At 46.5% G+C, this 19,029-nt stretch overlaps 1 protein-coding gene across 3 annotated transcripts in view; it reads left to right on the forward strand.

Moving 5' to 3' along the window:
- Positions 1 to 19,029, forward strand: part of GTF3C1 (general transcription factor IIIC subunit 1) — a 2,762,707-nt gene that overhangs the window by 1,503,747 nt on the left and 1,239,931 nt on the right. For all 3 annotated transcript variants that reach the window (XM_086940909.1, XM_086940911.1, XM_086940910.1), the window contains one exon: positions 2,152 to 2,329. In XM_086940909.1, the coding sequence (XP_086797035.1) occupies positions 2,152 to 2,329 (178 nt within the window). The remainder of the gene's footprint in view (positions 1 to 2,151; positions 2,330 to 19,029) is intronic.

Below are 19,029 nucleotides of genomic sequence, written 5' to 3' on the forward strand. Positions count from 1 at the left end.
TCGAATTCCCTTTCTTTTCCTACTCCAAGCACATACATTTTGTTTTGCAGTAACTCTGGCCAATCATGTTGATTCACCTTGTGCACTCTAGCTCAGTCATTCTAGTAGCAAGACAATCATTAACCCTCAAAGTAGTCTGCTTGCTTCATAAAAGCTCCAAACATGACAGTAGTAGTCACACAGTTTGACTGTTCTACTCAGTTTTCAGCTGCTTCTCCTTAGCCCACTTTAATTCAGTGACTTCTTAGAGTTTCTGTTGCTCAATGGGGTGTAATTTATAATATGTATATGTTCCCCACATCTTTTTTGCTTGATTTTGCTCCGGAGAAAGTGTCAAGCATGGTCGATGAAATGTCACTCATAAATACAGAGAAATTATGAAAATGTCACGCATAGCAATCTGAAACCTTGGTGGCATTGAATCACCCTGCAGCCCAGGTTTATTAAGAAAAGAAAATGAAGCAAATCTACAAACATTGAGTGTGCTCTCAGAATCATCTGAAAGCACACACCATGTTTGTAGACTTGCTCCATTTTTTTTCTTAATAGAGCGCAGCTGCGGTGATTGTGTGCTTTTGTTAAATTTTTCATGTTAATTGCAGCGCTTGTAATGAGATGCAATTAACATGAAAGCTTGAAAAAAGGCACACTATCACCCCGTAGCCCAGCTCTATTAAACAAAGAACATGCACATGTCTACAAACACAGCGTGTGCTTTCAGGATCACCTGAAAGCACACTCCATGTTTGTAGACTTGATGCATTTGTTTTGTTACTAAAGCGCGTCTCTGGGCCAGATTGTGTGCTTTTGTGAAAGTATTCATGTTAATCGCAGCTCGTGACGGGGAGATCCTGACGGGCGCTTAAATTAACATAAATACTTAAAAGCACACAATGTGTCCCGCAGCCGCACTCTAGAAACAAAAGAAATAAAGCAAGTGCTCCCTCCTTGATCCCACGGGCTACATCTTACTCTTGGGAGATGTGTGCCCACGCCACACACACCGCACGGCGCGCTCGGAGTCACAGATGTGCGTGCATGTGCACCTTTAAGGGAACAGTGCTTGCTACCCTTGATGGTATGTTGCAGCACTTTTTTGGCGAGTAGCATGCTACTTCAGAACCCATAAAGGATTAGTGGTGAATTGGTATAGTGAAAATATGAAAGTAACTTGAGTGGTCGATATGTTTGTTAGTTGTTTGGATTGAGAAGGAAAGCGAACAGGACCGGACTGGCCATAGCGGGCACTGGGCAATCCCCCGGTACGCCGCATGGTGAGAATTTTGTTACGTAGCTGCAAAATCAGCCCTGTAACAAAATCGGCCGAAAACAGGCTCCGGCAAAGAGCTCGGCGGCACCTCACAATCCCCCGAGTGGGGAGGGGGCGGAGCACTATGCTAGGGCCGGTTGTGGTTCCCAGTCAGGCCCTGATAGCGAAGGGGTTGAAGTAAAAAGGTTTGCATTTATATAGTGCTTGCTACCCCTGTTGGGGTGTTGAAGTGCTTTTTCGGTGAGTATCATTGTACTCCAGAACCCATAAAGTATTATTGGTGAATTAGTATAGTGAAATATTAAATTAATTTGAGTGGTGGAAATGTTAGTCTGTTATTTGGATTGAAAAGGATAGTGGAGGTATAGAAGAGAATAATTTATAACAGTTTTTTGTGTGTTTTTTTTGGAGCTCATAGCAGTAGGAGGAGGCTTTGGATGAGTAAATGGGAGGTGGAGGGGGAAGAGTCATAAGGAGGGTTTAAAAAAAGGCTTGTTTTGGGGGATCAGAATAGTAAAAAGAGGTATGAGATGATGCAGGGAGGTGTGAAGTTAGGGAAGAGACTCGAAAGGGTTATTTTGCGATCATAGTAGTGGTATGGATTTTGGTATGAATGAGAGAGTGGAGGTAATTGATATATTGATAGAGGTATAGGGTGATAAAGAGGCTAGTGCTTTGGAAAGAGTAGTAGAAAGGTTTGAGATGAGTCATAGTTGAGCTAGAGGATATATTGAGTGGTATAGGGTGGAAAATAGGGTAGTGCATTGGATATACTGAATTAGAAGAAAAGTAATAAATAAAGTAAAAGTAATAAATATGTTTACACAAATTATTTTTGGTACATGATCATTAATAATATTGGTAATTCTTTTTTTACACAGGTATTTGTATATGTGAAAAGAAAGTCATCCATTCTTGATACAACTACCTGTGATCCACACTACAACTTGGCTCGAAGCAGCCGTCCATTTGAGAGACGTGGGTACTTTCTGAGCACTTTGCAAGATGTTGAGAATTTTTGGTTTGATGTACAGTGCGTGTGCCTCAACACTCCCCTAGGTATGTTTATAATTTATTGAATCGTTATGCATTATTTTCTAACCATAAACCTCTCCTTTTTCATAAATTTCTGACTTATAGAGCCAGCCCTTGCAGTTTAAAGAGATTTTGGTTTGTTATGGTAGGCTACACATTCATTAAAGTAATGTTGCCATCTTCAGTGAATTGGAAAACAGAATGTGTAAATAGAAATTGAAGTTGGCTTCCCAGTAGTGCACACTCATAAAAGAGGACTGCCAAATGAGAGAGTGAAGCCTATTTAAAGGTGACAAAGTTTTTGGTGGTAAGGTGGATCATGCCTTGGAAAAATACTGAAACACTCACTGGACTTTGCTCGTCGTTGATAGCGCTTAAACACGTTTTTATCGGTTGCAGGTAAAGAAATTACAACTATTAAAGTTTGAGCTGCTATTGTGTCCAATTTGTAGTCTTTAACAGAACTCTTGCAGTTCACAATTGTGAATGACTCAACCGTAACTACCATAGCAAATGGAATTTGATAAGTACATTTAATGTATAGATTTGAGGTCAAAAGCAGTTTGAAGTGGCTTAATGGTAATGTTCAGCACTTTATAGAACACCCAAAATAATATCACAAGACACATTGCACTTCAAGTAGACGTGTAATGAAGTAAATGTTATTCTGCAGGAATATCATCATGAGGACACCGTGCACAGAAAGCTAATTAAATTGACTTTTTCATCATAAAATACTTGGAATTTATTCAGCTCAATTATCTCCACCATACTTACCGCACTCCCCAGCGTCAGTGGAGGGCCACTCCTCTGTTTTGCCTGTACCCTTGGGGCTTCTGGTGGAGGTCCCTGGTGCGTTGATTGGGCTTGGGGTGTTCTGGCCTCCTTCGTATGGTACTTGTTTTCTCCTGTTGGTGAAGGCTGGGTTACCTCTTTGTCATTCTAACACATCCCCTTTGGGTAGATGTTCTTCCACGATGCTGAGGTTCGAAGAGAACCTCAGCATCGTGGAAGAACATCTACCCAAAGGGCCTGTAACTCCTTCCCTGTTGCGGTGGACTGGGTTATTTTTCCCTGTCCCTGTGATTGGTCCCCTGTTGGGGGTCTTGTGCTCGTTTGAGCTGAAGAGGTGCTCTCGGAGACCCTCCTCCCCCTTGGGGATGGCTAGGGTATCTATTCTACGTTAAGATATCTGCTGCTATTAGTCTCTATCAAATGTACGAGTTACTTACCTTTGGTAACAATGTATCTGGTAGAGACAATTCTAGCCGCAGATTCCTTTACAACCCTTCTGCCTAGTTTCTGTGAGGACCTCTCTCTATCTTCTGTTCTTATAGGATATCCCCCCCTGCTGGTGTGGTTAGAGGATGACTTGTCACTGCTCTTCCATTCTGGCTTGGAACCCTTCTTGGCTCCGGGCGATAGTTGCAGACTTCTCCGTCTGCTGTGCCCTTTTTCACATGCCTTCTGCCTCTAAGGAGGCTGTTATGTTGGTTACGGACTTGCTTACAGTAGCTGCGCTCAATTCTTTCATTCCGTGACTTGGTGCCTTAGTACCTGGCACTATTCTGGATAGTGCTGTTCCTCTACCAGATACATTGTTACCGAAGGTAAGTAACTCATACAATAAAGCACTGACGAACCAGATAGTTGGAATTTTAGACAATCTGTTAAATGCTCTTAAAATAATGTTAAGAAAAGGTAGAGGGGACTGTACATTGTCGGTGGGGACTTTAATATTACACTGTGTTCTAAAAATGGTACTAATATATGTGGCATCATGAATGAAGAAGGTGAAAGTGAAACCCATTTCTCACATACACAATACGTGAACATCCTAAATGAAATGTCCTGCGATCTCGACTTAGGATTTGCAAATGAGTTAAGTCTTAACCCGGTGCCCTTCAAGAGTACCTTTAACGGAAGAGGATGTTTTACAGCAATAGACTAAATCCTACTTTCTGTAAACTTAGCATCAAAGACGAGTCAATTTATAACACATAACATCATTCTGGGCGATCACTTCCCTCTGAGCATTTCATTGAAACTGTTAACTCCCCAAACTAAGCATGACCATAAAGTTGTCATGCCCCCCAACAGATGGAAATGAATATGAAAAACGGTTATGCCCTGAAATGGCTGATGGTGGATCCACTAGAACCAACTCAAAAAATAGTGGTAATAAGTATTTTAGCGATGGAAGCCATTTTAAATGAAAACACAACACATGAACTAGTTTTGACATCCTTTCAAGATATCACAAGGTCAATAAATGAAACCCTATGAGTATCAAAGAGTAACCCCATAAGAAAGCTCAAGGGATGGTTTGACTCAAAGTGCACAAAAGGATATTCCACATTGAAAAGAGTGTCCCCTAGTATTCCTAGGAATCCGATTGCATTAAGGTAGGCAAGGAGGGTACACATTAACTTGATCAAAGAACGTAAGAGGGTGTTAAAAGAAGAACTTTGGAAGACCCTCCACGAAACCACTGAGTCTAAGGATGGGGCAGCCTTTTGGAGGGCCGTAAGGGCACCCTTCCTAGACCCAAGGGACACCCCTACCATCAACGTAACAATCACAGAAGAGCAGTGGGTGGCACATTTTACGAATATCTTCGGCAACCACAATCCTGTAAACCTCATAGAAATTTTAAACACGGAAGGTGAGGAAAACAATTTATTATGTTCGACAACAGTAAATGACCTCCAAATTACCTTGGATGAGGTAAACAGGGCAATTATGGCAAGTAAGGGGGTAAGGCACCTGGCCCTGATGAAATTCCCGTAGATCTATATAAGACTAATTTAGACCTTTGGGGTCCAATACTGACCCAAATAATCATGGCCAGTTGCTCTTTTCAGTACATTGAGACTTGGACGGAATCCATTTTAGTCCCCATTTTTAAAAAGGGAAATAGAAAAGATCCAACATGTTACCAACCGAAATCCCTGTTGGATTCTTAGGCGAAAATAGCAGGGCGTATTGTATTAGAGAGACTACAAGACTGGGCTGAGGAAAATAAAATATTATCAGATTTACAATTCGGATTCCGTAAGGGACTGGGAACCGTAGAACAAGGCCTTTACCTGAGCACCCTCATTGGTAAATATACCTGCCTAAAAAAAGGAAGGCTATTCTTCGTGTTTGTAGATCTAACCGCAGCCTGAGATAGACTCAGCACCTTCTTGCACCTCAAAATCAAGACCATCTATTACAACTTCGACGATAACAAACCCCATGTGGAACACTCTCCCACCATCCCCAACCAAACGCATCCGACACGGGACAGCTGGACTGCCCTCCGCATCGAATAAAGCCTAAGGATTATGAGGACCACCCTCTCCGGGGCTCCCACGGACCCCTGCCTCACCACATCTACCACAAAGCCACATACATCATCGCCCTCAAGCTTCAACAAATCATCAACCGCTCTTTTGAGACCGCCTCCTTCCCCAACAACTGGAAACACGATAAAATCAACCCTCTCCTGAAAAAGCCCTCAGCGGACCCCACTGACCTCATAAACTTCAGATCAATCTCCTTACTCCCGTACCCAGCAAAAGTCTTGGAAAAGGCCATCAACAACCAACTCGCTGCCTTCATAGAAGATAGCAACATCCTCGAGGACTCCTTATCAGGATTCAGGAAGAGCCATAGCACAGAAACTGCCCTTCTCGCTGCGACAGACTACATCTACTCCCTCCTCGACAGAGGAGAGACTGTGGCCCTCGTCTTGCTAGACCTCTCTGCGTCCTCCGATACAGACTCTCCTCTCACCCTAGCCCACAGACTCCACGAAGCCAGAACAAGGCCCTTGACTGGATCCGCTCCCTCCTCGCCAACAGAACACAATGGAGTCATACTCCCTCCTTTCCTCTCGGAACCCACTCCGACAACCTGCTGAGTCCCCCCAGGGTCCTCCATCAGCCCGACCCTGTTTTTTTTTTTTTTACAAGCTTTATTGATGACTTTAGCATACCACATAAAGTACGAGATGTTAAACAGTCTTTTTTCCTTTGACATATGGCACCATATAAGTGCCATATACAGATTCTGCGCATTTTACACTGTGTAACATATAAATCGAGAAACCTAAAATCTAGCGGCATTAGTAGTAATAGTACAGTCGATTTTCAACATAAGCATCATAAAATAAATCTGTGTGTTTTTACTAGTAACACAACGTAACTTGTATAGTCATGTTCCCCTCCCTCCCCCCCGACTCCTGGTCATTCCTACTTCAGTTTTCTTAACGATCAAGGTAACTCACTATAGGCGTTTTGCTCTAGGGGCCGACGTGTTCCAGGGTTGGAACGTGTTAGACTGGGTCTCAGGGCCTAGGGGCCAGGAACCTCCTGGCATCCTTGTATTATGGGGTCAAGACAGCCTGTGAGGGTGACAAGTCAAGCGATTCCAGTTCAAGCAGCATAGCCTCCCAGTCCATTGAAATGGGTTGTTTCCTCAGCCCCCTCTCTTCCTCCCTACAAAGAACTGCATCCTCTGCCCTTCCCCATTGAAGCATGTCAGCCTGCCAGGTGGATACCGCCGGACATCTGGAGGATTTCCACCTCATGGTAAGGGCTCTCACCGCCAACATGAGTGCTAGATCTAAGAACTTGAATCTCACCTTTTGTACCCCTGAGGGCTTGCGGAGACCTATGAGGCAATTGGGGGCTTCATCCGGGACCGGGAGTTGCGTAACCGCATTCAACGAGTGAGAGACTTCACCCGACCCCCCCCCTCCCCCACCCCAAGTAATCCCGGAGACAAGGGCAAGACCATAGCATATGAAGAAAACCTGCCTTATCATCCCTACAACGGGGGCAGCAGTGGAAGGAGTCCGGAAACATGCGATGGATCCGCTGGGGGGTAAGATACGATCTATGAAGGACCATCGGCTGGATACATTTTAATTTCGCGTTACGCGATACATTTTTTTTAGGTGTTCCAGCATACACTTCCATGCCTTGTCAGTGATTTCAACGGTAGTCATCAGACCATTGTGCTCTAAGAGAGGTGAGTGCAATTGCAGCGTGTGCCCTGACGCCTGTGTATAGCCACCGTACTAAATGTTCTCAAGGTCCCATGTAGTATAAGAGATGTACCAGGCTATGCTGTGGGGGTTCATCTTGCTGTCTAATGTAATGCGTCATAGTAGCGTGTAACAAGTATAAACGTGGTGGTGAATGAATGAATGAATACAGTCTTATAAACGCGCAACTTAACCCCAAAGGGCATCAAGGCACCCAAAAGATGGTATAGTGTGTGGTGTGAACCAATGCCAGATTACAGATAAGCCTCTGCAAAGAGCCATGTTTTTAAAGATTTCCGGAAGAACATAGCAGATGGTCCTCCTTTTAATTCCGGAGGAAGAGTGTTCCACAGTTTCGGGGCGAGGAAGGAGAAGGCCCGCCCTCCCCATCTGGCTCTAGAGACCCGGGGGACAGATAAGAGATTTTTGTTGGAGGACCGATGGACTCTGCTAGGAGAATAGGGAACTAGCAGAGATCTTATGCCTTCAGAGCTTGCTCCATACAGGGCCCCATGAACAAGGCAAAGGATCTTAAAAGAGATCCTAGCCTGAATGGGAAGCCAGTGCAGGCTCCTCCTGGCTAACGTGGCAGAGGAAAGTCTCGGGCCATCCAAAACAAATCTGGCCGCCGCGTTCTCTACAATCTGCAGGCGCTGGATGAGCTTTTTGTTTATGCCTGAGTTTAACGCGTCACAATAATCAAGTCTCGAAGAGACAAGGGCCACCACGATCTGCTTTCGAGCTTCTAGAGATAGATAATGTGCTATCCTTCTCAGAATCCTGATGACACCACAGCAAGTGGAGACTGTACTATTGACCTGACTGTCCAAAGAAAGCGTAGTGTCTACCAGCACCCCCAAATTTCGGGCGGATTGAGCGGGCAAGGGGCACACTCCAAGGGATGGAGGCCACCAATCGCTAGACCAAATATCCTGATCTCTGAAGATCAGGACCTCGGTTTTCTCTCCATTCAACTTTAGTGAATTCAAGATCATCCACTGTGAAACTGCCGCCATGCAGTTCCTAAAGTTGAGAGCGGAGGAGCTTACGAGTGGGAGAAGGAAACCATGATTTGGGTGTCGTCAGCATATGACAACACCTCCAACCCGAAAGATCTTACTAACCTGGCAAGTGGGGCCACATAGATGTTAAAGATGTGGCGCTCAGAGCCGACCCCTGAGGGGGACCCCACATTGCACAGGTTTAGCAGGGGACAGAAACTCTCCCAGCTTGACCCTCTGTTCTCTCTGATTGAGAAAGGAGGTCAGCAGGCCCAGCGCTGGGCCCTCGACCCCCATCTCCCTAAGACGTGTTACCAGGATTGAGGGAGACAGGGTATCGAAGGCAGCGGTCAGGTCGAGGAGGACCAGAAGGGAGGTCTGACCCCTGTCGACCTTCGAGCGGATGTTATTAGTGACTACCGTAAGGGCAGACTCCGTACTATGGGCCCTACAGAAACAATGTTGAAATGGGTCCAACAGGCTAAAGGCATCTAAGTAGGCAGTCAGGTGTTGGGTAAGGTGAGCCTCCAGCATTTGTAAAAAGGAGCCATGGTCGAGTGTGGTGCCATCGCCGAAGAATGTGCCAACGTCCTTCGACCCGCTATCTGTCCAGTCCTGTATTCTGGCCCTCGAAAGTCTACCCTGTGGTGTGGGGATACCCAGGAGGGGGATATTTCACTGTCTCATCGTGTTACTGCTACAATTGTGCAAATTTGTTGTTTAAATTTAATTTTACCTATTTGACCGTAGTGAGCCGCTTCCTCATGCAGAATAATTGCATGACCTGAAGCTTTATCAGGGCTCCCGGTCTCTCATAGCAACACCCCTCGAGGCGCAGACTCCACGGGCGCCATCTTTGAAGGGGGATTGGACAGCGCTCTAGTGGCTGGGCGACTTGGGTCCTACCACTACAAAATGAAGCCCTCTTGTCCGCGCAGCGGGCGCGCCGATGGCGCGCCGGAGGCGCGCCAGAGGCAAGCCCGTCTGGGCCCGTCCGGGCCAGGCCGGGCACAGGGCCACCCACTATGCCCAATTTTCGTAGCCATCGAATTATCCATTCACAGGACTACCTCCTATAATTTGACACGGCCGCCCCTACCTCCACCCCATCACCCCCGCCGCCGGGTCAATCCCCACGGAAAACTAATTGCCACTCACCCTACCTTGTTAGCCTTGCTCTACTCAATTGTAGATCCGCGTCTAAACATTCTCTAGAAATTAAACTCTTAATCCAAGACATCAATTTGGACATACTTTTCCTTACGGAAACTTGGTTTACACCTCATTCAGAGGCTGACATTGTTAATATGCTACCCTATGGTTACCTGATACAACATCTAAACCGACCGAAGGGAAAAGGAGGTGGTATAGCGATTGTTTACCGAAGCTCCTTCACATGCAGGATACAAGAAGGAGGAATCGATGACTGCGAAAGCGCCTACTTTTCCCTCCAAATTACTCCCAACAAATCCCTCTCGGGTACCCTCGTATACCGACCACCTGGCAACCTAGGAAACTTTGTCGGCTCACTACTTGACTCCACGATCTCCTCCTGCACCTCAGCCTCTAACCTTATCCTGCTGGGAGACTTAAACCTCCATTTTGAGGACAGCTCAGACAACACCGTAAGGGACCTCATCTCTGAACTAAAAGCACTGGACTTACACCTCTTAAACTCGGAGGCAACCCACACCAAGGGTCATCTTCTAGACCCTCTCTTCTCTAACATGTCTAAAATAGAAACACGACCTGCACTCCCGTTGCCATGGTCGGATCATTTCCTCATTCCTTTTACTTGGCAAATTACCCCTAACTCTCCCCAAACTTTATCATCAAGAGAACATGACAGAATCTGGTCCAAACTCTCATTTGAGCGTTGGACCCAAGAACTGATAAGCTCTGCCCCCTCCGCTCTTCTCGACCCCATAAAAGCAGACGAAAACTTCACTAGATGGCTCACATCTACTCTTGATATAGTTGCTCCCAAAAAAAACATAAAGAAAAAAAACACAACCTTCAAATCCCCATGGTACTCCCAAGAACTAAGGAACCTTAGAAAAATTTGTAAGATCAAAGAACTGGAGGAAAAACTGGGACCCCATCATCAAAGATGAATATAAAAAAGCAATGAGAACCTACAAATTAGCACGAAAATCAGCCCAAGCATCCTTCAATGAAAAAATAAAAAAATGCATCCAATTCATCCAGAGAGACTTATAAAATAGTCAAAGAGTTACTCAAAATTCCCAATCCTCCCTCTACTGAGCAACCCACAGTTTCCAGATGCAACCAAATAGCAACCTTTTTTCAGAATAAAATCACCAATATTTTACAAACCCTCCCACCTGTAACGGAGAATGAACCCCTTGATGAACGGGCACCCTCCACAACCGGCCCGACTTTAGATAGTTTTCAACAGCTGTCCAACGAAGACTTCTTGAAAACTCTTTCAGGTATGAAAAGTGGCTCACCCACTGACCCAGCCCCCATTCGTATCCTTAAACAAATTGGACCAACCATTTCACACCTAGCAACAAATCTTATCAATGCCTCTCTTAGTCAAGGAGTAGTCCCCCCGAACTGGAAACATGCGATCGTCAAAGCCCTTCAAAAAAAGCCAGGCCAGGATCCCTCAGACTTTTCCAACCTGCGCCCAATCTCTCTCTTACCAGGCATGAGTAAGATCGCAGAGAAACTGGTCAACCAGCAACTGTCAAACTTTCTTGAAATTAACAATCTCCTACGCCCATCACAAACAGGTTTTCGTCCCGGACAGGGGACAGAGACCGCCCTCGTTAAAGTAGTCGAGGAAGCCAGATGCATCTTGGATTCAGGGGGATCGGTCTTACTGATCCTCCTGGATCTAAGCGCTGCATTTGACACAGTGGACCACAAGATCCTGATCCAGCGACTACTTAACCTGGGAGTGAGGGACAAGGCACTCAGTTGGCTCTCATCCTTCCTGAAGGACAGAACCTTCCAGGTCTGTGAAGGGAATATACGATCAGATCCTTTCCACCTCCAGTGTGGGGTTCCACAGGGCTCTTCATTGAGCTCTACACTATTCAACACATACATGGCCCCCCTGGAGGATGTGGTCATCCCCTTTGGGATAAAAGCCGTCACATATGCTGACGACACCCAAATGGTTGTGTCCTTTTCCCTTGAAGGTGAAAAGATAAAAAACCTTCATGATTGTCTTGAGGGAATCTACGATTGGATGTCCAACTCAAGGTTGAAACTTAATGGCTCCAAAACCGAGCTCATGCTGTTGGGACATCAAATGTCGCCTCTTCCTTCCGCCATGTGGCCCTCATGCCTAGGTCCCCTCCCTCAGCCCAAGACGGAACTCAAGAGTTTAGGCTTCTGGCTAGAACAGGATCGATCTATGAAAACACAGGCAAAAAAAACAGCCGGTACCTGTGTTGGCTTACTACGCTCAGCCAGGAAGATTCTCCCTCTTTTCCCCGCACAATCACAAAAATTGCTTATCCAGGGCTTAATACTATCGAGGTTAGACTATAGCAACGCCCTCTTCCTGGCGGCTCCAGAAGCTACCATCAATGTTCTCCAAAGAACACAGAATGCCGCTGCTCGGATGCTGACAGGAACACCCCGGAGATCATCTGCTAAACCAGCCCTGAAGGCACTTCATTGGCTGCCGATCCGAGAGAGAGTCATATTCAAGGCCCTATGCACCACCCATAGAGCCTTGCAAAACCTAGGGCCACCGATGCTGAAGACCTTGCTCTACCCATACAAACCCAAAAGGTCCCTCCGCTCCGCTCAAAGTAACCTGGCCACGGTCCACAGAGTAAAGAAAGCCCGTACTGGAGGACGCCGCTTTTCGGTTACAGCTGCTACTCTATGGAATGCTCTACCAATCCAACTTCGGGCCGAACCCAACTACATGAAATTCCGGAAGCTACTCAAAACGCACCTCTTCCCACAATAAACTTTCCCCTTCCTTCTTCGACCCTTTGCCCCCCCTCCCCCTCAGCTGTATATGCAATCTCAGCGCTGGGACGCTCTCGGGCAGCCATGCGCTATATAAATCCCGCTTTCATTTCATTTCATTTCATTTCATTTGTGGCGGAAGCGGACACTGAGGCAGTGTACAATAAGGCTTTCCTCCAGCATTGTAGGGTGGTTTTAAGTAGGAGTGGGCAATCTGGAGGGATCCTAGCCCTCAGTAGTAGCAAGGAATGTAACTCGCCCCGATCAATCCTCTGCGGCGTGAACCCGATCTTCTGCAGGTTTCTCCCCGCCGTCCAATATGACAGCCATTGGAGCTGGCTGGCGTAGTAGTAGCTTCGAAAATGAGGAACTCCAAGCCCTCCACCTCGTGTTTCTAGTTGGAGTTTCCGAAGGCTTATTCGTCTACGGCCAGCCCCCCAAAGGAGATTAACCAGTATAGTATTCAATGTGTTAATAATGGATTGTGGAAGAACCACAGGAAAATTCACAAAATAATATAATAGACGAGGCAGCATCATCATTTTGGAGATGGCAATTCTTCCCATCACCGATAGTGGCACGGAGTGCCGTTATGTCCCGTACTATATTTCCCTCGATCTGGTCTGCCTGTTTTCTGTAGACTTGAATGCCTAGATATTTAAAGTTGGTGGGAGTTACTGGTATTGTGTAATCGCCAAACTGTAGGTGGATTGGGTGTTGTGATTCTCGGAAAAAAATACGTAGAAGATTTCTCAGCGTTTATAGCCAGGCCCGATAGTGTTCAAAAGTGGCAAAGATGTTGTGGAGAGGGGCATTGTCAGCTGTCAGATCCCATAAATACAGTAGTGTGTCATCTGCATAGATGGATATTAAGTGATGTAACCCAACAATGAGAATGCCGAGTTGGGTCGCTGAGCCTCTGAGGGCTATAGCTAATGGCTCCAATGCGAGCACAAACCACAAGGATGATAGTGGGCATCCCTGCCTTGTGCCCCTATATATATTATATTGCTCCGACATGTAGTGGCCTGTGTGCGCTCTGGCTGTGGGGGATGTGTATAATAGACAAACCCATTTAATATACATGTCTGGGAACCAAAATTGCTGCAGTGTCGCAATCATGAAGTCCCAAGAGTCAAAGGCCTGCCTAAGGTCCGGTGCAAAGCAAACTGCATCCTGGTACTGCCGAGAGGTGTCCTTCATTACATAGTGCAGCCTTCTTGTGTTTATGGAAGTACTGCGATTCGGTAGGAACCCACATTGATCACCCTGAATTAATGTATTACGGTGTGGCTGTATGCGAATAGCGAGGGCCTTACTTAGAATTTTGTACAGTGAACAGCAAGGAGAGGGGCCTATAATTAGACAGCTCTAAGCTATCTTGTCCTGGTTTGGGTATTGATGTGACCAGCGCTTGCATAGTGTAATCTGGCAGGTCGACCGGACTCAAAGGCTACCTTATATATCGATTTCAGTGTTGGTGCCATGGTCTCTGAGTAAGCTTGGTAAAACTCGACTGGGAGTCCATCGATCCCAGGCGCCTTGTTACGATTCAGACCCTTAATTGCGGCACGAATTTCAGTTTGAGTGATGGGGCCATCTATGTCTTTTTGTACCGCATCGGGGATCACCGGAAAGGGAAGTTCTTGTAGAAACTCTGTTATGGAAGGGCCTTCCCCAGGAGCAGGAGGTGCGTAGAGTGCTTCAAGATGATCATAAAAGGCATTGTTTATTTCTTTTTGTGTATGGACTATATGACCTGCCCGTGTACGAATTCTTGTTATGAATGGCGGGGGCGGCCTATCCCTGACTATGCAGGCAAGCAGTGCACCTGAACTGCCTGCGTCTGTGTTTCCGGTGAAGAAATGCTCTAAGGTCTATTGCCCGCAGTGTCTCTAATGTTTCCGCATGGTCTATGTGGGCAGTCTGCAATGGTCCCTGTGAGAAGTTGGCCTGGTATATGATGGCCACTATTCTAGTGAGACACCTTGCACCAATCCAATCTCCCCTTATTGATGATGGTTGTAAAGTCAACCTTATAGAAAGCTATCCTAGTGGTAGCAATGGCGAGCAGTCTTCAGGCTAAGACTTCAGGAAGCGAGTTAAGCTAGTTGTTTTACCATTTATAATCTCTTGAGTACCAAATGAAAGCACACCACACAAGGTATATATCAAATATATATGTATTTAATCTAAACTCAACCCCTCTGCACTCTTTATGAGGTCAGAGGTAAAAGTACATTCTCCAGTATTGGGGTGTCTTTCATAGATTCACATGCCTGAATCATTCCCCGTCGTCGGAGTGGGAGTCCCACGGTACATATAAAAGCAAAAATTTGCATATAATAACCAAAAAACCTTGGTAATAACCAACCAGGAAGTAAAGTATCCCTAAGCTACAGGAGCAAAACTTCCACACTCATGACTATCCTAGTCATTATGTACAGACCAAATTGCAGCCAATCAGGCGCCAACACCCACCAGAATGCTCTCCCCAGAGGCTCAGGCTCTCAGATTTTCTACTGCACGTCGTGTGAAGGGAGTCTCCCTGAGCTCTGCTCAGTTTCTTCACAACTTGATTGGTTTTTTCCTTCTTGAAGATGTCATCTTCTAAATCTCTCTTTAGACCTTGTGAATCTTGTGGCAAGCTTAGGCTTTTTAAGGAAGATCCCCACAAGAAATGTATTTATTGTCTATATCCAGATCATGAGGTAAAGGAGTGTAAGATCTGCAGAACCTTTTCTCAGAAGACCCTCAGAGACAGAGAAGGTTGTCTTCTCCTGTGGCTGAAGAAGATCAAGGACCAGGATAACCCTCTTTATGAGGTAGGGAGTATAGCTTCGGGATCTACTCTGTCCTCTGGAAAGAGGAGAGCTGAGGTTGAGATTACTTCTCCTGGGGCAAAGGTGTTGAGAACAGCCCAATCCTCCAAGGGTTGCGGTGTGCCTTCGGCTTCTACTTCAAAAAGGGCATCTCCACCTTCTAAAACTGGTCCTTGAACGCCCCCGAGAAAGTCTGGAAAATCCTCATCTTCCAAGAGACTATCTCAAAAAGATTTACCTCAGAAAATGACTCAGTCGACGGCAGCGTCGACGACTGCCTCTCCGTCGACGAGTATCATCGGTGACGCATCTTCTACGTCAACGATTACCTACTCATCGCCGAAGCCAAAGATTGTAATGTCTTCAACCTCTTCTCCGTCGATGCTGGTCTACGTAGCAGTTCGGCCCATCTCGTTGACGGTAATGTCGGCGATCGCCGACACACCATCATTGGCGAAGATTCTTAAGGTCCCGTCGACGAGCGCATCGTCGTCGAAGCATACCTCGACAACGCACATCTCGTCGACGGTCAGCCCGTCGACAGAATCCTCGTCGACGAAGACCACCTTACCGTCGATGGTCTCATTGTCGACGAAGAGTACATCGTAATCGACGGCCACATCATCGACTAAGCCCACCTCTAAGTCGACGGCCACATAGTCGACGAAGCCCACCTCGTCGTCGACGCCCACATCGTCGACGAAGACCACCTCGTCGTCAAGAACATCACCGACGAAGATTGCCTCATCGTCGAAAACATCGTCAACGGTGAATGTCCCTTCAACGACGGTTACTGTACCGTCGACGGCCATTATTGTTCCACCTTCTCCGTCAACGGCACTGCCCACGGTTGTCCCATCGACTCCTCCACTCTCATCATGTAAGAAGTTACAAGTCTGATCTGCTGCGTCGTCGGCAGTTTCATTGCCATCACTGTCTAAGACAGCTTCCTTATTGGAAAGACTGGGTTATCTTTAGCAGTTCTTTCCCCGCTGACGTTGCCAGAACAATTGTTAGACTCTGAGGAGGATGAAGAGTCTGAAGAGGATGAGAGATTTCGTGCAGCCAGGAGTCAATCTGAGCTGCTTATAAAGTACCAAGATGAGGACCAAGAAGAGGAAGAACAGTTTCTTGAACCTAAAGGTTGGGCTCCTACCTCTGGACATACAGCACAGATGCAGTTAGATCTCCTCAACAATTTACAATATATGCTAAACGACTACTATCGCCGGTTCCCACCATCCGAATCGGGCGAATCACACCTTTCTACACCTATGCCTCAAGCTTCTACGACAAGTTTTAGACCTTCAAGGCAATCTTCTCCGATACCAGCTTCAGAGAAACGACCTACAGTTCCTCCTTCTAGTATACCATCTCACCACACACAGGGGGATGTCACTTCTGATGACGACAGAGAAGAAGGAGAGGTGGATGATAAATCAGTAGCGTCGGAGTGGGACGATTATCTAACACAAACCCCTCCTCCCACAGACCCACCTGCTGCGGACTCTCCACCTGTTGATATCGGCGGATTCCATCTTATAATGGAAAGAGCGGCAAAAAGATTTTTAATTACTATGGAAACTAAACAGGAAGACTGTTTCCTGTATGATTTTAAAGATCAACCACAGAAACAGGTTAAGACAATTCCAATAATTGACTTTATTTGGAAAGAGGGCCTAAAGATAATGTCAGCACCGAATTCTCTTCCGGCAGTGTTGCCTCGGTAGATAAAACGTATAAGGCACCTCTCACTTCCCCAGCGTGCCTTATAGGACAGTCGAAAACTGAGTCAGTTGTCGCCCAGGCGGCTCAGAGACGCGCAAGAAATCCATCTTCGCAAATAACTGCTTCAACGAACAGGGATGGCAGACGGCTGGATGCCATTGGCATAAAGGTTTCGACTATAGCAGCAACTACTGTGCGTGCTGCCAACTCCCGAGCGATTTTAGGGAGATACGACAGGCAGATGTGGTCAGACATATCGCCATACATCGAAAAGCTTCCGGAACCCGAAAGATCTGAGGCAAAGAAGATATTGCATGAAGGAGAATGTACCTCTGCAGAGATCATTGATGCTGCAGTTGATGTAGCAGCTACTGGTTTCAGGCAACTGGCAGGGGCTGCAGTGCTGAGAAGGCAAGGTTGGCTGAAATTAACATCCTTCCGCCAAGAAGTTCAGTCAAAGATCATAGACCTGCCTTATTTTTTATTTTATTTTATTTTTTATTTTTTGTTGTAAATTATTCTTATTGCAGATTTAGAAAACATACAGTTGTACATACGATGTGCCCGCCCTTCCCAAACGCTCTGCTCAATCCGTCCATCAGCCCCTTACACAGCCAGTATGCCCACATCCCGGAGGCCGGGCGGCGTCATTTAGATAGTGCTCAAACCTGATAGTAGCTTTGGGAAGCCAGGACTGTCACTCGGTCAGATGATCTAGTATCTGCTTTTTAACTCTGGTACCCCAATCCCAAACTGTTGAACAATCCATGCCTAAACTCAACTAGGAGATCCTAACGTTTGCCACTATTATGGTCCTAAGGTCCCACCTTTAACCTCCCTGTCCTTCCTGCATTCGCTCTTGGGGGGGATATCCCACGTGCGCTCTGTCCATCGTAAAGGTATCAAACACACTACGCAGCGCATCAGCTCATGCCATTCTCGTACATCAGCACCCCTGTTCAACAACATGGGATTCCTTGTCCTCCCATCCCACCCCGCCATCCAACCGCAACTGGTGTGGGCCTAACTCGTACATAATTCCTAACAAAAGGAAGAGACCATCGTGACCTTTTGCGTTGTATTGTACATCTCACGGAACTTCCTTTCACAACCCTTCAAGCTTAACCCTCTTCAGTCTCTAAGCTGTTTTTGAACGTCTGCGTTAAGTCTTCCCATGCCCCCGCCATTTCTAAGCTCTTTTCATTAGCCTTACGGGTTGCCTGCCTACGTCTAATAGTGCCTTCGCTACAGGCCCATTTGCACATCTCATTCGCCCATCTCCTACTCGAGGGGCCCTTCTACGACTTCCAGTGCCAAGTTATCTCCCTCTGTGCTAGCATAAGGCCTAAGTCAATACATTTACTGGAGATCTTAGTTTTTTTTGTTTGAGGAAACCAAAGCAGCAGACAGGCCGCCATATCATATTCTACCTGCCTTTCTGTAGCCTCACTCAGTAGCTCCCCCACCTCGGCCCAATAGTGTCCTAGCTTAGGGCAGTCCCATAACATATGCTCTAACTCTACTTCAGGCATTAGGCATCGAGGGCAAGCTGCATCTTGGACCTGGAAATACTTCTTGATTTTCCCTGGGGTAAGGTAGGCCCTATGTAGCACAAAAAAGTGCACTTGCTGGAAGCGAGCATTTCTGCTCCCTTTCCACGTCCTCTTCAGGATCTGGCCCCAAGTCACGTCCGGTATGGGCTTCCCCACACTCTCCTCCCACTTCTGCTGCAGTGCAGTAAGCGGTTCTAATCCTTCCTGCAACATTCGAGATTGTGAACAAGTGACAGCCTTAAAAGTGCCCGCCACCATCACCACGTATTGGCAGGCCATTGTGGTCTTAGGTTCCAATTGCCCTGATTTTCAATGCTTCTTTATCGCCGATGTTACAGTCATGTGTAATAGGAAACTCCCATCAGGAAGACCAAACTGTTCTTGCACTGCCCGGAAGGGCAACAATTCACCCTCAGCGTATAGGTCCCCTAGTACTTGGAGCCCCAAGTCTTCCCATTCCAGTAGCCGTGACCAATCCCCCTCCCCCCCCCCCCCCCCCCCCATGCGGCAGGGCCGTCAGCATGCCCAGAGGGATTTCGGGCACGTACGAGTGAATCACACCTGCCTTAAGCTGACTTCTATTCCAGCACAATCTTAGAGTTCTTTCCTCTGATGTTAACTCCTTTAA

The sequence above is a fragment of the Lissotriton vulgaris genome, chromosome 10, assembly GCF_964263255.1.
Source record: "Lissotriton vulgaris chromosome 10, aLisVul1.2, whole genome shotgun sequence".
Classification (NCBI taxonomy): Eukaryota; Metazoa; Chordata; class Amphibia; order Caudata; family Salamandridae; genus Lissotriton; species Lissotriton vulgaris.